Here is a 23,239-nt window from a genome sequence, read left to right on the forward strand (position 1 = left end):
ATACTCAATGTAAAAAGATATTATTAATATCATTTTAAAAAGTAGAGAAAATAACAGTGTCAGAAGAGAACCTCATGCTTTTTTTGTAAGGGTTATTAAAAAAATTGATTTTAGAGGTTTTTTAGATTTCAGAGCAGTGGCAAGGGGCAAATTCAAAAAATAGATAATAGAACCATAGTACATTATTACTTTTTATAAGCTGTGAAATTCTAACTTTTCATCGTCTCTTCGATTCGTCTATAATTGCTATGGGCATTCAGGCAGCATTACCCACAAGTTGAGTGAATTAGGCTGGGAGCTGCTAGAGACTCGGAAGCTGCACGCTAGGCTTAGATTGCTTGAACATTTGAGAATACATATCTTTAGGATCAACACGGAAAACATCATCTTAGAACCCAAATATATTTCTAGGTTCCACAGAAGTGATGAATTAAGAGAGATATTTACCGAATGGATGGATATGGGAATTTGTTTTTCCTCCAAATCTTAATTTTTAAAAGTATTCTACCAATTAAAGTAGGTTTCCATGGAGTGCTTAAGAAGAATTCCGGGAGCCTCCCCTTACATCATGCACTTCCCTCTTCAGTGCACCATAAGACAATAAATCATAATAGACTTTAATAAATGCAAGTCGTCATTTTGTTTGAGCATTTGCTTTTTATATGTAGACAGCTGGTGTCCTCACACCCCCTGCCACATGCCTTTTTAGACGGCTTGTGGGGTAGTATGCAGATGAAGACCTGTCTGCAAGAATTCAAGCACTTTTTTCATCCAGATAAGGAAGGAACACTCACCTTTTTTGAGCTAACTCTTGTGGCCCTAGATGGCTTGCCCCACCTAGCATCTGCACCCTTGGCACTGTGCCTTGATCCAGCTGCACCCTTCTCGACGTCCACCCCTCTCCTCCTCCTCCCATCCATCCCCATTCCTCCTCCCAGCCCCCCACCACCCACAACTGCTGCCAGGGCCTGCTGGAGCTGTTGCCTTGACCCCTGTCCGAGAGCACCCAGAGCAAACCCCATCCCCCCGCCTCCACCACCATTCCTGCTGCTCCCTCCACTTCTACGACCGACCAGGGGACTACTGCAAGAGAGGAGGAAACCAAACACAGTGCCACATGCCATTCACGGAAACTTTTGAAGAATTTGGTCATCATGACCAAAATGATCATATCCTAATTTTAGTATACTGGGTCTAGTGACGGTGATAACTTGACGGAGTTACTCCCAATTCACAAATTGTGTGAAAATTAAACAGAGAAAAATCATCTGCCTTGACCGGGATTCGAACCTGGATACCCAGATTTCCTGGTCAAGTGCTGGCTCCCAGGATCCCATACAGTTTTAATATTTTTAAGAACAGGTTAAATTAGCAGATACATACATATATGACAAGAAAATTTATCTTATTGGCTCATCTAATCTAAATACATATATACATATGGATACTTTAACATGTATCCAAGATCAAGACAAGAGTTTGGCATCCTTTCAATGATCCCATAAAATACACCAAAGTAACATATTTTTTCAAGAAGAAGGTTTTTATACACCTATTTTATTGTAACTGGCCCCCACAAAGAAAGCTTTGAAAATGATGCCAATTTTTCTCTTAAAACAAATACATATAGAGCCTTTCCTTGACAACCAGTGATACATATTAATAAGAATAATTTTTAAATTGCTTCTTTTGCAACAATGCAAAAGCCTTTGATAGTCCTGTACTTCGCAACCAAAACTGTTAATATTTCAAGTTGAGAGCAATATTTTCTGTGTCTACAAAGTTTTTGGCTTACTGACCAGATAAAACTGATATTAATTATGTGGTGACCACTGCATTCATAAAGAACAAATAAGAAGACCAGTCCTCACATGCCTTACACTTCTAATTCAATTGCTAAACATTCATCACAATTATGATTATGATTAGTATTTGATCAGAGACTTAGAAATGTAATACCATTTCCATTCATTTGTGTTAAGAGCTGCCTTTCACATCAATTGTTATTCCTCCTTTAATTAATGTCTATTATTTATTTAACGAGATAAAATAAATATACATAGGCACAGCATTATCTGTATGGCTTTGCAAGTAATAAATACTTATGCCATCCCCAGGCTAACTGTCCTCCATTCACTAAATTGTTTTGACAATAAAAATAATCCGACCAAGGGATGATTCATAGTCTCCAAAGTGTACAGGCCAGAACATCCGAATTTCAATTGCCAAGTGTTTGAAATTAGTAAGCCTGTTTTTATGAATGTCTTACTATGATTTTCTTATATAATGTTACTCCGGCTGCTAATATTTGGTTAGTACAGTAAATCTCTGCATTATGACTATCACATCTATTATTCAACCACTACTGGCCACACATGATAAGCATTTAATACCATTTTATCTGCTATATTAGCATATCATTGAAAGCAACATACTGAGCAGAATGTCTTCTATTTACAATTTTTCTAGTTAGTTCCTTCCCATTGCTTCCCTTGGATATATAAGGCATTGATAACTTTAATGAAAGAGAAGTGGGCCATAAAATAAGCCATGTGAATATTACTAATTGTTGATGTTTCTTGAATTCTGCTATAAGAAAACTGTAGGAAATGGGTGATACTTTTTCTTGTTTTATGGTAATAATTGTCTACATACTTCAGTCTTATTATTAATTCTTTCCTTATTGTATCAGAAAAGTTAAACTTTATTGAACTCTGCCCGAGGCCGGGTTAGCAAAATTAAAATTACACTAATTCTTAAAACAGTGATCACTAAAACACTGAAATGAAAACAAGGAGAAATTTCAATCATATGACTAATTAACAAGCATAAAAATGTGTCGGTTAAGATCAACGAGTTTAACTCATTAGGTCTGTACATTTGTACACACTAGATTGCACGAAAGTATAGCTGATAGGTTCACTAATTGTTATGGCATTGCAATGATTAGTACTAACCACAACACGTTATTGATATACGTATATCAGAGTTATCATGCATTTTATTAACTCTCATGTAATTTACAAACTTAAAAATGAGATAGGAACAGGCCTCATTAGTGGAATAGCCTAGGGCCTCTTTTCATCTAAATCCAGCCCTAACTCTACCATTAGAATACCATTGGAAGCACATTTCCCACGTTTTGTGTAGGCCATCTAAATAAAGGTGAGGGAGTTAGTGTTCCAGCCTGTAAATCACAGTCGCTAGGGATAAGTACAATTTCAATTAGAAAAACTTACCTGTAGAGTAAGCGTCGCAGAGAGAATCTTGCCAGCCCCCTTTTCCCACTGCTACCCCCTCCTCCTTTATCGACAGGGTTACTGCTACCGCTATTGCCACCCTTCCCTCCTCCGAGCGCTATCCCTGATGATGAACACGATGAGTGGTAAGACTCCCCCTCAACTGTCGCCATCGAACGCTGGCGTGATGCCTGGTTCTTGCGACTTGATCGAGATGCCATCCCAGATTCACCTCCCGTGGTGATGCCGGTCTAACGAGATGGCTGATGGGTGTTGGTAGACCTTGGTTCACTAGGGGAGATGACTGAGGAGGGACCTGGGATGGCAAGCAGGAAGATGCTAGGACGATGATGTCAGCATAATGTTTCTACTAGTTGATGTTAAGCCTGTGGAAGAAAAACAGACTCATTTTAGAGAATGGAATACAGGACAATATAAAAATGAAGAAAGACAATAGGGTAGTTTCCTTCATCAAAGAAAACGAAAGGCATTGATTGCGATTCGTTACCCACCATTAGTGTATTCATAATATACAAATTATTTGGTTTTAGAAATACTGGTTTAGGCGAATGGCCAGGGTCAATTTTATCCTCATTTGAAAAAGGCCAGATTGGCGCCCATGCAATGCCACTCCATGTGACGTCAGAGGCACCTAGTTTCTATACGAGTAGATAGGAGTTTTACATCGTCTGAGGTTACCAATGCATGGATGAGGCACAGAGCTCAGGGAAACATGTCTTAATAATCACTTATTAAAACTGGCTAAGGTCGGAAAGTTTTCCTCGTTTGATAAGGTATTAATAATCCTTATTTAAGCCAAGCGCTACCAGCTAGCATGGTACTCTGCTACCTGCTAGCATCCTACATCGTATCAGCGCTCAGAGCCTCGCCCCAAGATCACCTCACTTGCGGCAGGGGGAACCAGAACAAGGTCACACGGGAGTTTTCCTGGCATTCATACTTACCCGGCGCATTTTCGCGCGCTTGAAAATTTTCACTTTTCACTTAATCACAAAAAATAGATATCGTCATTTAAAAATCTAAAAGCGTGAAATATGTACTCCAGGAGTGAGAATAATCTTTCGATTTAGGCAATAAAAAAATAATAGGAAACTACCCTATTACAAAATTCTATTTTTTTTAAATAGAGATGGGATTCCCTAGTAACATAATACTTGAATGCTATCAATACTCAAATATCACTCCTTTTGGGCATCGGATTTGAAATCTAAACTGTGATTTGGATTCAGGGTTTGTGGATCAGAAGACTCACATTTACCATATCAATTACTTAAAATAATGTTCCTTGGTATTCATGCATGTGTGAGTGAGATTATCCGAGTTTTCTATTTACGAATTATTGGTATTGTGGACGAGATGTTCAAGAAACCCCATAATCCATCAACCAATGTACTCTTGTAGCCCACTTTCTAATGGTTTGGTATTCAAACATTGATTATTTCAGTGAGCTCACTCTAAAAATAAATCATATTTTCCATATGCATGATTAATTTCAACAAGTTAATGAGAGAGGAATAATGCATTGTTCCAATGGTACACCAGTAAAAATAAATCATGTGCTGACTTCACAAATTTGACAATCAATATTAAAAAGGTTTGATATGTTACTGAGTTGCCTAAAAGTAATGCATGATCGCAGTAATACTGGAATCAACTTAAGAATAATTGGTGGAAATGGAACATATGCTTAGGTTGCCACATATAGTAGAGTCACTTAAAGAAGGATAGGGCATCCTATATAATGCAAGCAATTGGTGTCCCAAATAAAAAACTTTGCTGATCATTTTTTTTTACTAAGCTACCTCATTATTAATATTGATGACAAACAACTGGAGCCTCATGTTAGGGACATATTTTATTCCATGTAGTATTTGGAAATTTTCAGAAATAGTTTATTTTGCATAAATCAATTTTAAAACTAAACAGAGGAGGGGGATGATACAGAAGTATGCAAGATCTTATGAGCAAAATTTATATATATATAATGAAAAGTAAAAATATTAGTAATTCCACAATAATTTATCAAAGTACGGCCTAGGTTTCAAAGTGGCACGTCGTCTTTTGATGCATTTGAATGGAAGACAGAGAATATATAGTCACACACACATCAATTTCAAAAAACAAAAAAAATCCCAAAAACTCATGGTCTGAGGTGGAGGAAAGGAAATCGCAGAGGTGGGGTTTGGCCAAAGAGGTAGGGAATGTGTTAATGAGCACACATTCAAGGGAAAAAATTTATTGATAAACAATAAAAATTACATCGGCATAACACTGCTGTGCTCCTTTATAGGTATGATCTTTTTTTCACAGTGCAGACTATCATAGCCGTCTTTGACAGTATCACCCAAGTGATACCATACCATCACCCAGTGACGTCATGGCAAAATTAGAAGTGCCGGAACGCACTTCCCTTAAATTTTTTTATTGGTGAAACTGTTTGTTTTTATTACCAGTTATTATTTAAATTTATTTGTTATTGCTACGAATATGAACATTAGAAATTTTGATGAAAAAAAATTGATAGAAATTGTTATTTGACTATTGTGTCTTTTGTTAACCAGTGCCTTAATGGCGTTCCGGCACCATGACACCCCTGTTGACTTCAAAAAAAATTAAAAAATAAAATGTATACATTACTCTTACAGTTTATAATAAAAGGTCTTTCATACTAAAGTTGAAAGGTTTAATACTAAAAAAATAAAATATGATAAACCACTTGTTTTTTCTTAACAAAATCACCAGTAAAATAGTCCTCAGATACTCCGGTATGATCGCTCCCCTCCCTCTCCTTCCTCACAAGCCAATTCCTAGATACACTACCCTGTAAACACAATGAGTTGCAGCAACGTTGCAGTCAAGTTGCACGAGGTTGCAGAGGTTGCAGGGCTGTTGAGGTCTCTTTGCAACGTCCTGGCAACGTTGCAGACAGGTTGCACGAGGTTGCAGAGCTACTTAGGTCTCTTTGCAACGTTGCAGACAGGTTGCTTTGCAACGTCCTTACAACAATTTTCCCTCATTCATTAAAATATGAAAATATTGAGCTAAAAGAATAGGTACCCACACAGCAGAGGATATTCCTGGAATATCCTATTTTGATCCCTTATATTCCTATTTCGTCCCAGAGACATTGCGAACCATTGTGGGATATTCGCGGTATATATTTTGACAGTAGGCTTTTGTGTATGTAATAACTGAGTCACAGTTGTTACAGTGTGTTTCATCATTTCTTTTCGGAACACCCAAGAACGCCGTCCACCGGGGGTGCTACGAAATGCAGATTAATTAAAAAATCAATCAATTCCCTTAAGATGTAAAAAAAATCCTGCCATGATAAGTTTTCCTCGTTTCATAAAGAAGAATGTTCTTCGAAATGTGATTTCACTCGTGCTTTTTAATCTACTAAGGCGATGATACAAAAAAGATATATTTCCCAGTGGGATTTATTCCTCAAGTCATAAGGCGAAACTTAATTTTTCGCCTACCAAGATTTAGACCAATTTAGACTCCCGCCCGCGATGTCGAGCTATCGATTGTGGATACCATCGATGGTCGATTCCACCAATAGTCGATTTCCATCGAGAGAAAAACAACATGCCAACGGCCATGGCCGTTTGATGGCCGTTGTCGTATTCATGTGCACATTAATAATGTTACGTGAACTGTGTTGTGTTCTTCGTGAGCGGAATTGATCCTGCCGAAGCATATCAGCCTCTTAAGTTCTCCTTTTACTTGTTTCACCAGCACCTAGGCAATCATCTACTGTTATTACGTAATTTTGTAGTGTTATGTTTGCGAAACTTCTCCAACAAAAGTTTATCAACCGCTGAAGTTCTACTTTTGCTTCCTTCATCAGAATCTGGGTAAGTAGAAGTGTTGCTTATTGCAACATTTTTTATTTTAAATGAAGCATATTCTTAATATTTTCAACCTTCTCACACTTCCTGAGACAGCTCAGTCAATCCATCTTCTGTGGATTGAAAAACATTGCATATGCATAATTAAATTTATTTTAATGCTTGACGCATTGCATCACCGTAGTGTGGGAGGATTATGAAGAAAAACTTCTCGGCTTTACTATTTATTGAGTCATTTAAAGTTATTTACATTTTTTATAGTGTTTATTTTTCATTTAGGTGTAGTGGGTTTAAGTGTAGCTTCATGTCAAAAACATCTTCATGATGATGTAAAAAGTTTTGGATCAAAGTTCCAATCAGGTAATTGTTATTAAAAGAAAACATTTCAATCAATTTTGTGTCTCATTTTTGATAATTTTTTGTAGTTAAAGATGTCACTGTGATTTTGTTAAAGAGGGGATAAGTAATGGGATTTGATTTGTTGGAGGCCAGTCTATTTGTGCACATTACTCAGGGATAAAACCATTGGGCCATAATGATAAAGTGAATATCAGTTTATCTGTGGTAATATTATTAATACCCAGCCCAGTATAGGAAATGGTTTAGATTCATCTTCCTTTATGTTTGCTTGAAGCACTTTTCAATAGAGTGATCAAAGACTTTGAGATGCGTTGGCTCCCTAATATTGTTTTCTTCTAAGCAAGCAGACTGTTTGATCTTGATTCCAATTATGCAGGGTATCCCATTTATCTTGACCACCCGAAATAACTTTTTGTTCAGATGGAAGTTCAAAAATGTGTCAAGCAAATGTTCATAAGCCCTCAGGGGGACATTAATCAGCATGACTGCCTTCCTTGTATCTTTGTTTCTACAAAGATTTGAAGAGTGGTATGTCTTTTTTAAATGACACCCTATATTTTTTATGAATGACTGGTGGAGTAGTTCCAATACCCGCCTTCCTGCACTAAGTGCTATTGAGTCAGACATTTTTCATAACACTGTGTTTATGTTAATGGTCCACTGTGCTACATTTTTGAATAAGTCTTTAGGAGAGGAAATGAACTGCCAAATAAAAAATAAAGGGTGCCATTTTAAAAAGACATACCGCTGTTCATATCTTTGTAAATAATAAAGCTACAAGGAAGTCAATCATGCTAATTAATGTCCCCCTGACGGCTAATGAACATTTGCTTGACACATTTTTGAATTTCCATCTGGACGAAAAGTTATTTCGGGTGATCAAGATAAATGGGACACCCAGTATTCTTCATGTAAAATTGTCATAGTGGATGTGTACAGCCTTTGGTTCAATGAATTATCCCTAATATAATAATTTTTATTTCAGATTGATTTTTTGAAAAGAGTTGGGGGTTCTACTCCACCAGATGCAACAAGGCGTGGGTTGAGAGCATCATTCTTAGATGATATTGCAAAATATTATTTATTGGAAGGCCTTAAAGGGAACATAAAGTTTGGACAGACACACATTCATTTGGCTCTAAGCTGTAAGTAAAGTTTTCAAATTTCTATTAATTAAATACTTCAATGAGACCAACATATGTCAGTAGCTTAGGTATTTTCCTTGAGAGCTATCAGCAATCCATCCTTGCATTTTGTTGAAATTCTTGCAAGGACATTACTTTTGTTATTTTGTGCTGTCCAGCGCCCAGAATTGAATTATGCTCTCTAGTCTCTTGGGTTGTATTCAAAGTTAGTACTCTCCCTTTCAATACAACCCTAGCATTCGATTATTTTTATTACCATTCCTATGATTTTCAAGATTGGCTGTTCTAAAAAATATCATGAGATAATTTCTGTTTTCTTTGAATGACATTCAATTATTGTTGTGCTTGCTTATTTCATTAACATTTGGACTAAACTTTTATTTCTCTAAAGTAAAGAAACCACTCTCCAGCCTTAAATTTATCAGGTGGATTTTGTGGGAAAATTAACTGCTTACGCCTTAATTATCGAGGTCATTTCAAGATCTCATGTAATGACAGTAATGATAATAGAATCGCTCAAGAAAATGACTAAGTATATGCAGCCAAGCTCGTGTCTCAAACCCTTGTTTGTCATTTCATATGAAGTAATTTGCCAACTCTTGCCTCATAGAAAGTCCAAATTTGTGGGCTCTGACCTAGGTGGCAAGTGCAATACTAATCCTGCTGATTTCATCAGCTGACCATCACATCTTATTGGTTATGTGCATCTATTTAAAAATGGCCCTATAAAAACTACTGTCTTAATTATATTATAGTCAATTTACTTCTCACCTTTATAATAAGATGAAAAGTACATTATACATATTTTTTAGTAATGTAAACTTCTTCTGGTCCCATAGTTATTTCTGAAGACCTTCTTCAGTATTTAAAGAGAATTGAGAAGACGCAGCTGGAAATTTGAAAGGAAATTCGGGCTTTGAAAAGAGCTAAGTCGAACTGCCAGATGCCAGATGAAAGTGACAACGACTTATTATTGACCTGGAAATTCCCCATGGATACAATGGAAGAATTTGATGCCCTGGAGGTGGAACTCCTCAAAAAGCCATTCCACGCAGCTCTGGTAAAATAAAACTTTTGAGTGTCATTTGTTTGATGGGCTTTTATAAGTAGCTATTTGTGAGTTTTTTTGTGTTGTAAAAATTCCTCTGAATTTTCAGACTGTAGAGTTATGCAGACGAGGTCGGAATAACATTACTGAGGGTGTTTTCGGCATGTTATACCACCTATTTACCAATAACCTTGGTCGGAGATTTTCATTTTTCGGCCATTCCAAAATGAACACTAAAAAAATCCAGTTCTGTGCCACCAGAAAGTGTGCCTGTATTATTGGTATGTTGTGCTTATAAAATTATTTCAAAATGGGAACTGTTCAATAAAACTACTTGTGTCTAAAATCCTTACTAAAATTTAATTTCAGATGCTTTCCGTTGCAAGCCCACATTAAAGGAATATGGCCATAAGCACATAAAGGAGAAGGCAATTGCCTGGTTCAGGCACGCTGAGTCAAGGCATCAGAGGGTGGAGGAAAGGAAAACAAATTGTAAATAAGGAATAATAAAAAAATTTCCTTTGAAACGACACAATTTAAAGTATTATTTATTAAAGGTTGCATCACGTTACGCTTCTGGTGGCGAAGATTTGTGAAAATGTAGTAAGGATTAAATTTTGGCAGTAAATTGGTTGACGTGAGACGTAGCTGCAACGTTGTGGCAACCTATATGGTTTACAGAAGGTTGCAGGCAGGTTGCAATCATGTTACGTGTCACGTTGCAAAGATGTTGTGAAGACGTTGTGAAAACGTAGTACGGAGGACGTTTGGCAGTAAATAAGACGTTGTCACAACGTTGCATGGAACTCCCAGTTGGTTGCCGTGAGACGTTGCTGCAACGTTGTGGCAACCATTATGGTTTACAGGGTACTGGTATCACCACTCCATTCTAGTAACGCACCTGGAGGTAAAGAGTAAACATGCATTGGCTCTCAATTTTTGCTCTAAAACTAACGAGAGTAGGCACCCAGTGTGCAATATCACGATATCGCTCGCAGGCATCCAAACGAGGCTGTTTTTACGCGGTCCTTAACGACCTTAACCTAAATATCTTACGCCTAGCAGTATTTACTCAACGGATATCGTTGATTCCTTTTTCTGCATCGCATGGCGAGCACGGAGCGTGAGTTACAAAATCGTTGGCCCACATAACTAATGAGAAGTGAGAAACTCAAGAAAAAAACAGCCATGCTTTCGTATCACCTCACAAAGTGTTACTGAGAACATCTCGACTGATGCAAAATGCTGTAAACTACGAGAAAAAAGGATACGCGCGGTCGTGTCGAGAAATTCCGTCGCTGCGCAAACGATATGTCGATTACACCGTAAGAACGGTGGAGGACCTTAATAAAAGTTTTTTTTTTCGATTCGCTAGCAAGAAACATTGCGTTCGTGGAACGTTTTGCTGGAGAATCGATAGCAGTCAAGCTGACTATAAACAAGGAAACTGAGATCCAGATAAGAGGTTCGGTTATCATCACCGTTATTCCTCACTGCGCTCACAATGAACGCCTCCATGAAGGCCGTTTTACACGGGGCACGTAATAGCACAATCTGACGTGTGTACGAAGGCGCAGTCAAAATTGCGTCGTGCAAAGCGGTGAATTCGCTACAACACATGCGAGAATGCATGGACGTGAGATGGCAAAATAGCCCGTTTTAATTTCGTTCATGCATTCGCGCAATTCCACGCCAATTTAGAAATTAATGCAGCTCTAACCTGCGCAATTCCGTGCCCTGTGCAAAACGGCCTTAAGGGCTAGCGATTCTCATTTTATCTGTGAACAATTCGAGAACCACATCCACCCTTATAAACAACCTGCTTAGCTGAGGTCATCGAGGGTAACTCACCTAGGATGAGCTAGTTCACTGCAAGATTTTCTTTTGGAATTACATCTTGCACTGCCTTCCTCCTTGGTGCGCACATAGAAAAATACTAGATTTTTCAAAACGAATGGCGGGGTTTTACGGCTTAACCGTTTATAATAATTATTACGGCTGTTTTACACGGGACACGTCATTGCGCAGGTTAGAAATGCATTAATTTCTCATTATAGCGTACAATTGCGCGAATGCACGACGAAATTAGAACATGGGCTTTTTTGTCAGCTAACGTCCATTTATTCTTGCATGCGTTCCAGCGATTCACCGCTTTGTATGACAAAATTTTGACTGCGCCTTTGTACACACGTCAGATTGTGAAATTACGTTCCACGTGTTAAACGGCCTTTTCACGTACATCCATACATAACTCATCAAATGAAAGAGCAACTCAAACAGTTTCGTTTGTTGGCACCAGTTCGTATGGGTGCACAGAAGTTTAGTGAAATGAATGTTATTAATCGTTAAAACCCCGCTACCCTTTACTCAATTTGAAAAACCCGGTATGCTGAAGCAGGGTTGGGCATATATTAGCTTCTGGACAAAATTGAAATACTTTTTGGTTCGTTTGTCTTTTAAGTTTTATCGTTCAATCTGATGGAGTTAGATTGATAACATAACACGAAAAGTTCTGCCTTTCCACTCGCTCCTTATTTCTGAAATTTTGATAGCGAACCATCGAAGCCCTTTCAAAGAAAGGCACGTAAAGTTTTTTAATTCCACGCCACTTCGGTATAGTTCTGATTGCCTCAGCGCGACGATAGCCTCACCAGATTTCCAAATAGCAAATTTGGTACGGAAAATGCACTGTGGGATGTAAGATCCAACTGCTATAAATCCGATGACGTCACTAACTTTTATGAGCGATAGGTAACTACAACAATTTTTTTTAACTTACCATTTAGTAACTCGACCGAAAAGTGATTTTTTATATTCAAACCTGAATTCATAAAATGATTGCGATTTTCTTTTAGGGCTAGGGATTCTTACTTTTTACTTGTATGTCGCTTTTTGAAAAATTGAAAACGTACAAATTATGAATATTTCAGAGGCTGCCCGATCCCTGCTTAAGTACCTTGAGGAGGGCACTTGAAGTGCAGCACCGTCCGTCAGATGGTACGCTAAGGCGTGATACCCTTGGCGCCTTTCGCTAGGAGAAGGCTAATGTCGACGCTGGGTTTCTCTGCTGTTGAGCGACTAAGGGTGCAGATTATTTAATTGATTAATTATATTTAAAAAACTGTTTGAGATGTTGGCTCGTAGTTTTCCGTTGTGTTCTGGATTCGTGGATGTCTCCATCTTCCGGGTCTTCGCCGCCATGGTCGTCAAGCCTCTGACAATCAACGCGGTGAAAAACCCGGAATATGAAGAGATTCACGAACTGACTGAGGCGATAAATTCTAAAAATAACATAAACTGAAAGTAAATCTGTTTTCATTGAAACCATTTTCAAAACAGCACCATTCTTTTATGATAACCCTGAATACGCGTGAGATATTTGGCTACTGCGCAAAGGACCAAGGATCAAATGAAACCGAGATAACACGATGGGTCTGAATGGATGACTACGGTGGTAACGTTTGCGTTTAGATCGTATGGAAATTTTATAATCACGAAAACTAATAACCACGAGGGAGAAGTATCCGGAGAGAAATAAAATCCATGTGTAAGTACTTCATTTTCTAACTTTTTCCATTTCTCACAATGTCATGGAATTGGGGTTTCAATGATAGAAATATCTGTTGCAAATTATGCAAACACTTTGAGAGTATATAATTATTCAAAGTAAAAATTTACTCAGAGGGCCATGTCATGAGGCACAGAAATTACGTACAAAGCGAAACAGAGGGAAAACTGGAAGAATGACCGCTAGAAAAACAGCAGAGAAATCGTGGGCGGAAGCACATGAAATGTGGTGTCAAGGGGACTGCACAGAGGAGGCCCAATTCCATCCCATAGAAGGCTGTTTTCTGTTGCCACTTCGGTCGCATTTTAATCCACTTTCAAAAATGTCTGAGGCCCGGGGATGAGTGCAATGCGATCGAATTTATTCCAATATTTTGCAGTATAATGCTTGTAATTGCGAGAAATTGCTTTGAAGAGTTATGAGTTTCATAAGTGAGATCATAATGAATGTAAATTTTGGTCGACACCCCTAATTATACCTTATTTCCCCGTGAAACTCGGATCAATTTGTCCGTCAGCGACTCGAGTGGCGACTACTGTAAACCCATTTAAATGGGCGGTGGGCGACAACAAAATTTAGAGGCCGACTTGAGAATCCTCTACTGTAATGTTCGTTTGTGGTGTCACGGAATAATGAGGAAAATCAAGTCGATCGATCGAGTGAGTAATGAGCAAGTGATAAGAAGAGGAGTCGAACATGGAAGTTCACGAACACCTTAACGATAAGACAGATGAACTTAATCAGCCCCATTATGGATTCGGCGAAGACAATCGTCGAGGGGCAATATCCAAAGGGCTGGCAAGAACGGCAAAAGAAGGGCTCGGATAAAATAAGAAACAGAGAAGGATATGGAGGAAAAGAACTAAGTACGCATGAACAAAGTGCGAGGAGAGAACTGCGACAAATTAATCTTTAGCCTCTTTCATGACGACTCAACTTGGCGTAATTTGACTTACTATGAACCTGACGTATGTGTACGTATGTTGTAAATGAAATAGAAAAGCCTCGATATTTTGAGTAAAAAAGTTGCCATGGAAAAAACAATAATGGGTTGTTGTTGATTTTGACGAAAAATAGAGAATACATAAGTTTCAGAAATTTCGAACGTCAAAATATTAAGAGGAAAAATAAAGAAAGAAAGCAAATAAACTGTAAGTAGTGGACAGAAAATTAATTCTATCGCTGTATTACGATAAACCAAACTAATCAATGACATAATCCTTCAATCACAGCACGATTATAGTTTTTTTCGATAGAGAAAAATATCTCCCTTCTTAATCGCTAATTTCAAGAAAAATTCGTACGTTGATTTAAGCCATTTTAAGTGGTTATAAACCAATCAAAGCTACTCTAGAGTATCCACATTCAAAGGTCAAGTTAATTCAAGTTGTTGTCCACAAAGCATGGCTATTTTTGATGAATTAAGACGACAGAGCCCAAGAGGAAGACCATGATATACGTATCTGGGGCAAGTGAATGAGTATATGGAGACGAAGAACCACAGGGAGGAGAAAATTCTGACATGAGATAAGGGATACAGGGATGCAGTACAACAATCTCGGGGTTGCTATATTGCATCCCTCCATGCAATGTAATCGTTAAAGCCCATGGCGCCAGCAGCAGTGAATGCCGTTGCCGGATCATCTCCCCTCCCACAGCTTTCCCCAAATGATCACACCCTGACAAATTCACCCAACTATCCCCAAAAGCGTAAATGACCTCATCAGACGGTCGCCTCCTCTAATGGCCATCCTATAGCTTAGAACTGGACGGGACTGAAGCTAAGGGCCTCGATTTCACCGCGCCTCACATCCTATTACCTCCTATCATCGGAGATGAGTGCAGCCATTCGAGTTCTTCTCATTCTTTTCCTGAACACGGAGATAACTTCGTATCATCGCTGTGCAGAGGAGTAAAATACCCTTTCATTTAAAACTATGGACGAAATCCCCGGATATTCACCCGAATAAATACCCCAAATTCATCAGCAGCACATAATGACCTACTTTCACGTTATTAATAACCTGTGAGATTAACTCAGATAATTAACAAAGAGGAACAAATACATGCAGAGAGCTTAATTACGGGTATTCAGAGGAGCGGATATCTCGAATGATTTTTTAATAATAAAAAACAGGAAAAATTTCTTTTGAAGACTATTATGGACTGTTTAAAGTCTTACGTGATCAATACAGGTAACACCTCTACATCAACGTTCACCGGTCCTGAGATTATTTTGAACTAGCTCTTCGCTCGATTCTCTTATCAAGTAACCATTTAATATTCACACATTTCTTTTTTTAGATAATTTACCTCCATAGCAAATCAGACAAACATTTTCAAATAATTCTGCCGACTATGAAAGTACATAAAATCACAAATAATTACATTATATTCGGTAATTTACCCAGGCCATGGATAGGTAACCAATCATGAATACCCGACCTCTTAGGTATTTGACCATTTCTCCCACCCATTAGGGCTCACATAATTCAAAAGTATCGCTGACTCATTGGCATTACTTCCTCCCGAAAGTAGGCGACGATTCCAGGAAAAACAGCGCGTCACGAGGAGGAGGGTAGGAGGTGGGGAGTTTATGGCGATATGTGCATTGGTTCTGGAGGGGAGAGTGCGAGCAGAATCAGGCTGGTTACCATGGCGACCCCTGGAGAGAGCGAACAAGTGATTTACTGCGACCATTTCGAGGGGGACCAGGGAAATCACTCGCCTCTAACAGGCACCCAGGGATTTCCCACTGATCTACAAGGGTAGATATGATGACCTCCACGTACCTCCCACCTTTTTTTTTGAAACCTCAAAGCGGTCATCAATATCTCTGATGGCATACTGAGAAAATTTCGAGGTAACTTTTACTAACAATCTTTACGATAGTGAATGTCAGTGAATGTTCAGCGCTTTAACTGGCAATCACACGCACTTAAACGATGTAAAATGAACTTATAAAGGAAAGGGTGCACATACTGAAACAGGGTAGAATATCAAGTACTACAGTTTTAATGCGGAGTAGTAGTTCTAATTTTCCGAAGTGATTTTAAGGTCATGAATAAGCAGTTAGTGCCTTCAATTGGGCATTGCACACATTTGAGCAATGTAAAATGAACCCATGAAGACGGGTACTAAAACTAGTATCACTATTATCGTGCAGAGAAAAAATATTACTTTCTTTTATTCAGAGATTTTATTTTCCACAATGAAAATTCTGGTAATGAACGTTCAGTATCGATTATAACTGGCGATTCAACGTATTTTTTATGACGGGGAAACTGCAGGCAAAGAGAAAATTACACTGAAACTGAATAGAACATCAAAATCTACCGATATATTGCAGAGTGAAACTAATGAGAGTTATTTTTCCCAAGAGACCGCAAGATAACGAAATTAATAGCTTTTAATGGTGATCAATTCATGAGGACTCGCGTTGAGGGGAGAAAACAATAAAACCCTTATCACAACAATCACTGCCTATTTGACCTCAGTAATCAATTTCTGTGAAAACTCAGTCTTCATCACACTACAATATAAAATCTATTTTCCCATAAGAATCAATACATCATATAGATGAAAAAATGGCAACCAGATGAGTTGAAGGAGTCACAACATCAATCTGCATTTCAAGAAGCGGTAGAGAATGAGGATGTCCTACAAAAAGTGGGAGAGAAGATAGGTTTCCTGAACTCCTTAAGAAGAAGATGGGATAACGTCATCGACTACGTCAAGAGACACGATGGTCCGATGAAAATAATTATTGAAGGAAAAGTGGAAGGGCGCGAAGAACAGCGGCGTAACTAGGAATATCCTTTGGGGGGATGAGAGGACCTGGGGAGCGACCCTTCCTCCCGGCAACCGAGAATTGTTTTGAAAAATGATATGCCTGGAAACACATTTTGCATCATTTTAAAACTTAAAATTTGGGTTTTATTGAAAAGTTAGGTTAAAATTTATAATATGCCAAAACTAAAAATAAGTTTTAAATATTTTTTATTGATCCAAGGCTTTGGGCGGGATCTATCCCCTTATCTCCACCCATAGTTACGCCACTGGAATGGAAGGATAATATAAGGAGGGCAAAAAGAGATTTATGGAACTGGCAATTTAAGATGTAAAACGGAATATTTATGTACTAAGTGTTAAAATATAAGCTGATAGACGAATTGAGAGAAAAACAGCGCCAAGCCAACCTTCAGATTGCTAATTGATGACGATGAAGTGTGAAGAACTGATCCATTTTTACACTATCGCCCTAGAGTTTTTCATGCTATGTGAAATATGGAAAATTAAATGTTTAGCAAAAATATACATTATCAATTCATTTATAATCGCATTTCTGAATGGTCTCACACCGATAAACGGTCAATCTTAATACAACTTCCTGCCATAATATTGTTATTATAATTTACATTTGAATTATAAAAAATATTGTCACAAGTCGACCATTCGGCCGGGTGGTAAGAAAATATTTGTATTAAGAGATTTAGATTTATGTCAACTAGGATGTCGCTCACTTCCTCCTTATTAGATTTGATGACACAATATCACTATGGTCTCTGGAGTATGCATAAACCATTCGTCAGTCAACGAAAGCGTGAAAGGCAAATCATGGCCTGCACTGCGTAAGTCTTACCGAGCCATTTCTCCTCGTAATGGAGTCATTTCCCGAGTCCCTTGAGCCTCCAATCGCAAATCCGTGAAACACCCCGCGTAACCAGCCAAATTACCCAGATAACGGGGAGAGTGACGTCACGGGGTTTCCTGTCTCGCTGGCCACCCTTGGGGATATCGAGACGCGGCTTACGGCACGTAACAAGTGGAGCACTATCCAGTGTGGACAGAATTACGTCACCCGTACAAATACATATAAGACTCCCAAAATTGTTGTCATGGGGGTGATATTACACTTACATGGCCTATTTTACACACATCATCGTCTAAGAAAATATTACACTATCACATCCACAGATATTTCGCTGGTGCAAGCTACCAATAATCAAATATTTTTCTTCTAAATTAGATTAAAAAATAAAGTTCCCAGCCGACAATTCTGTGGAGTATTCCGTAAGAAATACAAAACAAAAATTTCATAAATATAATGAAAGCTAATTGAGCTGAATTAAATGGTGTGCAGGTGCAATGGCTGGTGTCCTAACACTCCCTGCCACACGCCTTTTAGGCGGCTTGAGGGGTAATGTGTAGATGTAGATGTGGGTGTTACGCTATCCTAAATATCTGTTCCACGAAATTTGAATTTTATATTGAGCAGGTCCAACGCCACCTAAATACAGACCGTTGCACAAAATTTCGACGCAATTTTTCTGTCATTATATTCACGACACAAGTATTTCTACAGTGTAAGGTGAAATTCTTTAAATATATATTTTTACGATACGGTAAAATATAATCATTCACTCCGCAAGCATTTGCTAAAAGCTGCACGTGAATCGTAACCACACCATTATATCGACGATGAGAAAAATAATTATACCCATAAATATACTTTATGACTTCCTCTGAACTTTACCTTAATGACCCCAATTTAAACTAGCAATTAAAAAAATTATTTGAACGTTTGCTCACAGGCACACATTCTGGTTTCATTACACTAGGTGATACTGTTACCAATGCATTTGTGCTGTGTGAACGAGATGGAGCACGTACGCTACATAACGAGAAGAATACGATCCGGGTAAGGTTTTTTAGGGTAAAATAAAAAAAAATCTATTAAAACCTCCTCCATACACCCACACGAAAACAACGAATCATTGAGATAATTCCTAAACTGACGTTATTCTCGCAGATCCCAGGGATTATGATTTCAACTGGAATAATTAAATTTATCTGGAATGGGTGTGGAAATCAACCCGCACATAATAGAGTGTCTCAGCATTTATTTTACCGAGGGAAAATTAAGCCGCTTTCATATGATTGGCGGTCCGTTTTTCCCGCAGAGCGTCCCAAAAACCTCGTGGCACATAAGCAGTTTCATAACGAGGACTCGGGTAACTCCCACCACTTACTCAGTGACAAAATTCCCACGGTAAAGGTCATGGTACACAGATGCAAAGGCAGAGGACCCACTTTGTGGATAGCTTCACTCTGGGGATCCTACTGCTGACACAATAATGACTTCCCACTGCCAGTTACCTGGCAGTAATCCCATCAGGGATGGAGAAATTTCGATGCCCAATGATTTTTGCACAATAACTGCCGGAAAGGGCTGTATACGGGTGAACTAGATTTGTTCCAAGAGTGATTTTGATATCGAATTTCTTAAAAATGAAATATCATAAATTTATGGTATACGTCTACTTGAATACAATGACCTTTTTACTATCGCATCCTCATATGTTATAATGCCCCACATCATCTCCCCTCCCACTTTTGGATACGTTGAGTTACGACAAGAAAATCTTAACGTCAACGACTGATTTCATGTTTTATCTTGCACAAAAATAAAACGTCTAAAATTTCAATAAAAAGTGTCTTGGAAAATCAGTCGCCAGACTTCTCAATTTACTTATTAATTCCACATGGTAAATGAATCAAAATACGCTCCATGATTAATAGTCTCACGCATTTTTCATAACAAATTGATTCTAAAATACATTAATGGGTCGAACGAATGGTCCCATTAAGAACGCGAAAGACAAGCATAAATTTTTCATTAGTGCTGCAACGAGATCTACGATATTTTTACGATAAACCTTAGTTATAGGGTTACGCTGTGAAAATACGTTTGGTCAATGAATGCTCTCATTAACACGATAACACTAACTAAAAATAAAATATAACGATCCAAGAATAGCGAGCTTTTAACGGAAACTCATCGATCGGATATAAAAACTAATGACGTCAAAGGTCAACGGGCTAAATTAAGGATCGCTGATGATGATCACGATAGACCTGTTATAAGAGACAGCTTCTCGATACTTCCGTCCATCTATCTTGCAGACGAAGGCCATATGGATAAGATCACCTGATATTCCCTAATCAATCATATTTTGTGTGAAATGCTAAGAGTCCACTTCTCACAAAATTTGAAATATTTAGTAGCACCAAAATTCCTCACTTGAAAACCATTATGAGGGAACAGATACAGAGTACCGCCTACGCGGTCTTTGAACACCCATGCAAAGAAATAAGATACTGAATAACACATAATCTAAGATATATAATTTGGAATACTTTTGCTTGTCCGACAAGTTTAATAAATTTTTAAAAACCTGAGTTTTTAAAAAATTATTAAACTTGTCATATTTATTATAGTTTTAATTCGCCGGTTAAATAAAAACTTAAGTATCAAGGTCTCCAAAGCTACACGTAATACCATACATATTAATAAATTCATACCAACAAGTATTAGACAGTGAAGTAAGAAACAACGACATTATTCATTAAGGTTCGAGAATGGAACAGGTTTTCCCCATAGAATTTCGAATTAGGGCCCAATCAAATCCTCCAATAGTGTCCTTATACCTTCTCGCGCTGGTTCCTCAGATTTAATTAAAAAAAATAAGGTTAAAAGTGGCTACGCAGTATCCTAAAGTTGAAGCCAACTTTTATTCCCTTAACTTCAACAAAATTGAGGAATGGAAAAGGCCACCAAGGAAATACCTAAAACAATTATTAAAATGTTGGTGCTTCTTCTTCTTCCCGAGTAATTTTTATTGTATTCTTCAACTTGAATTCTTCGATCATAATATGCAAAACCAAACGTTATCGTTGGAATAAGCCAATAAATGACCTATCAGGAATCACTTGATGTTTTATTTTTCCGTATCCATCTTGATCGTATGAGCAGAAAATTAAAGTTCAAGTTAAAGAGCATACATTTGAGTTCATGCTTAGAATGGTCGAGGGTTCAAATCCGGGTGAGACTTTTGGATATCTACGATTAAAAATCCTCACGGTGAGATGCGGAACCGGGAAAGGAGCCGGGCAGACGCAATTCACACGCCTGTAGCTTAGTCTATGGCAAGCTCTATCCACTCTCATCCAAACCAAAATTCGGATTGAATCACTTAGTGAATAAGTGGTACCGTACCGCCATTAACATCGATTTCTTTAATTAGAACTCTGGATAGAACAACGGAGCAAATTACGCAGAGTACACAAAAACACGGGGAAGAAAATAGAATTGAAAAATTGGAAGAGTTCAAAATGTAGATAAATATACAATTTTCCATCATAAGCAAATTTTCCCACCACAGGATAGGATTTAGGACAGCAAATTACACGCGATAAACTAAATGCATATTTATGTACAAAAGTGATGTTGTACGTAATACAAATCTGCCATTATTATTTTTGAAAAATATGCAATATCTACATGAATATTTCATAATTGATGATACAGCGGAAAACTGAAAGCAATCAAACCAACATACCCATGCATAACATGTCACAAACACAAAAACTTAAAAAGATTAAATAATGTCCCTTTTCGTTTTTATATAATGAATTTCACACGTGTCACAGCATGAAAATTTAACTAAAGCCAGAGATAAACTTTTTCCCGTAGAGAACCATGCATATGAATCTAAATGAACACAACTCATGAATAAGTATGCTGCGAGTTCTCGCAATGATGCGTGAATATGAGCCTGTAAGAGTATATGAGAACATAACATGTCACGCACACAAAATTCAAAAGATGAAACAATTTCCGTTTTTATATGATGAATTTCACACATATCACGGCATGAACATTTACATAAAGCAGAGGAAATATCTTTTCCGAGGCGACACATGCGTATGATTCCAATGAACACGACTCATGAATATGATGCGAGTCCTCCCAGTGATGCGTGAATTTGAGCCGTCGCATGCACATTAAAAACGGTACTCCCTGGGGGTGTCAAAAGCGATAGGATTAGCATCTTCTGGGTCAAGGATTCGGTGGGACATCGTCAACACCGCCCAGCCCCGCGGGGTCACCACACAGCGCGCTGATTCGCACGTCCCACACCGCGGATTTCCCAGCCCGACAAGCGAGCAGGGGAACGGTGGAGGTAATTAAGCTGCACCTGGACCGCGGGTCCGTCCGCCGAGGACAGAGAAATGAGTAACGGCCCGAGAGGTTAAATAGTACGAGTGCGGAGGGGAAATGGAGTATAATTCAGCAATCCGTCGGGCTCGCATTAAATTCGTTTCGTTTCAGGGGATTCCCCTAACATAAGTGGCCATACAATTCAAAACAAATGCCTCCATCACATGCCGCTTAAAAAAAGTATTCCTAACCAAAATAGTATCCCCTTCGATGTCAAAAGATAAATCGCGGTATTAAAGCTGGGAATTCCAATGCATAAAATTCACGAAAATATCATTTCGTAGAGCAATTCCCATTCGAAATGTAATTCTACAATTCAAAACAAATTCTTTCAGCACGTGCCTTTCCTATTTCCATTCGATATCAAAGGCAAAGATTAAGGGGGTTTACACGGGTAATGAAATTTTATAAAAGTTTTCAAAAATTGTATTAGTTCAAAAGTTTTTGTATCCTTGTAAAAGATAAAGGGAGTGTATAAGCAAATGAATGGCAACACGTCCCGAACGTGAGAGAAGTTTGAGTTGTATTTATCGTAGAGCGTAGCACTCCCAATAAAAAAATTACACGGAGAGTGGACTCTCCCGGGTGGTATTCCATACTCCTCAGACCCAGGTCACGACCCCCCCCCCCCCGGATTTCATGTTGAATCCGACCCTGAGCACAACCCGCGGGGTCATCACGCTCCTCTGAAGAACGCACTCAGCCTATATTCACGATAGCGCACTCGAACGCCGGCCGATTCTAATACTTAATTGCTTCAAGACCTTTTCCACCACACCTACCCTTGAGTGTTTCTGTGAGCTAGTCACTCAATGGGCGTGGTGAGTTATTGAGCACAAAACAGGGCTGAGGACCGGAGGGAAACGGTGAAAGATCCGGGATAAGCCTTTGAGCACCGCCTACTAAATTCCTCACGAGATTCATGGATGCCATAACTTTG

The 23,239-nt window shown here is 38.4% G+C and overlaps 1 protein-coding gene across 5 annotated transcripts in view; it reads right to left on the minus strand.

The window, feature by feature from the left end:
- LOC124164204 (E3 ubiquitin-protein ligase RNF19B-like) overlaps window positions 1-23,239 on the minus strand; it is a 324,394-nt gene that overhangs the window by 121,656 nt on the left and 179,499 nt on the right. For all 5 annotated transcript variants that reach the window (XM_046541432.1, XM_046541427.1, XM_046541429.1 and 2 more), the window contains 2 exons: window positions 3,240-3,625; window positions 795-1,083 (listed from right to left, as the gene is read on the minus strand). In XM_046541432.1, coding sequence (XP_046397388.1) covers window positions 795-1,083; window positions 3,240-3,460 — 510 coding nt within the window. In that variant the 5' untranslated portion in view covers window positions 3,461-3,625. The remainder of the gene's footprint in view (window positions 1-794; window positions 1,084-3,239; window positions 3,626-23,239) is intronic.

The sequence above is a fragment of the Ischnura elegans genome, chromosome 8, assembly GCF_921293095.1.
Source record: "Ischnura elegans chromosome 8, ioIscEleg1.1, whole genome shotgun sequence".
NCBI lineage: Eukaryota > Metazoa > Arthropoda > Insecta > Odonata > Coenagrionidae > Ischnura > Ischnura elegans.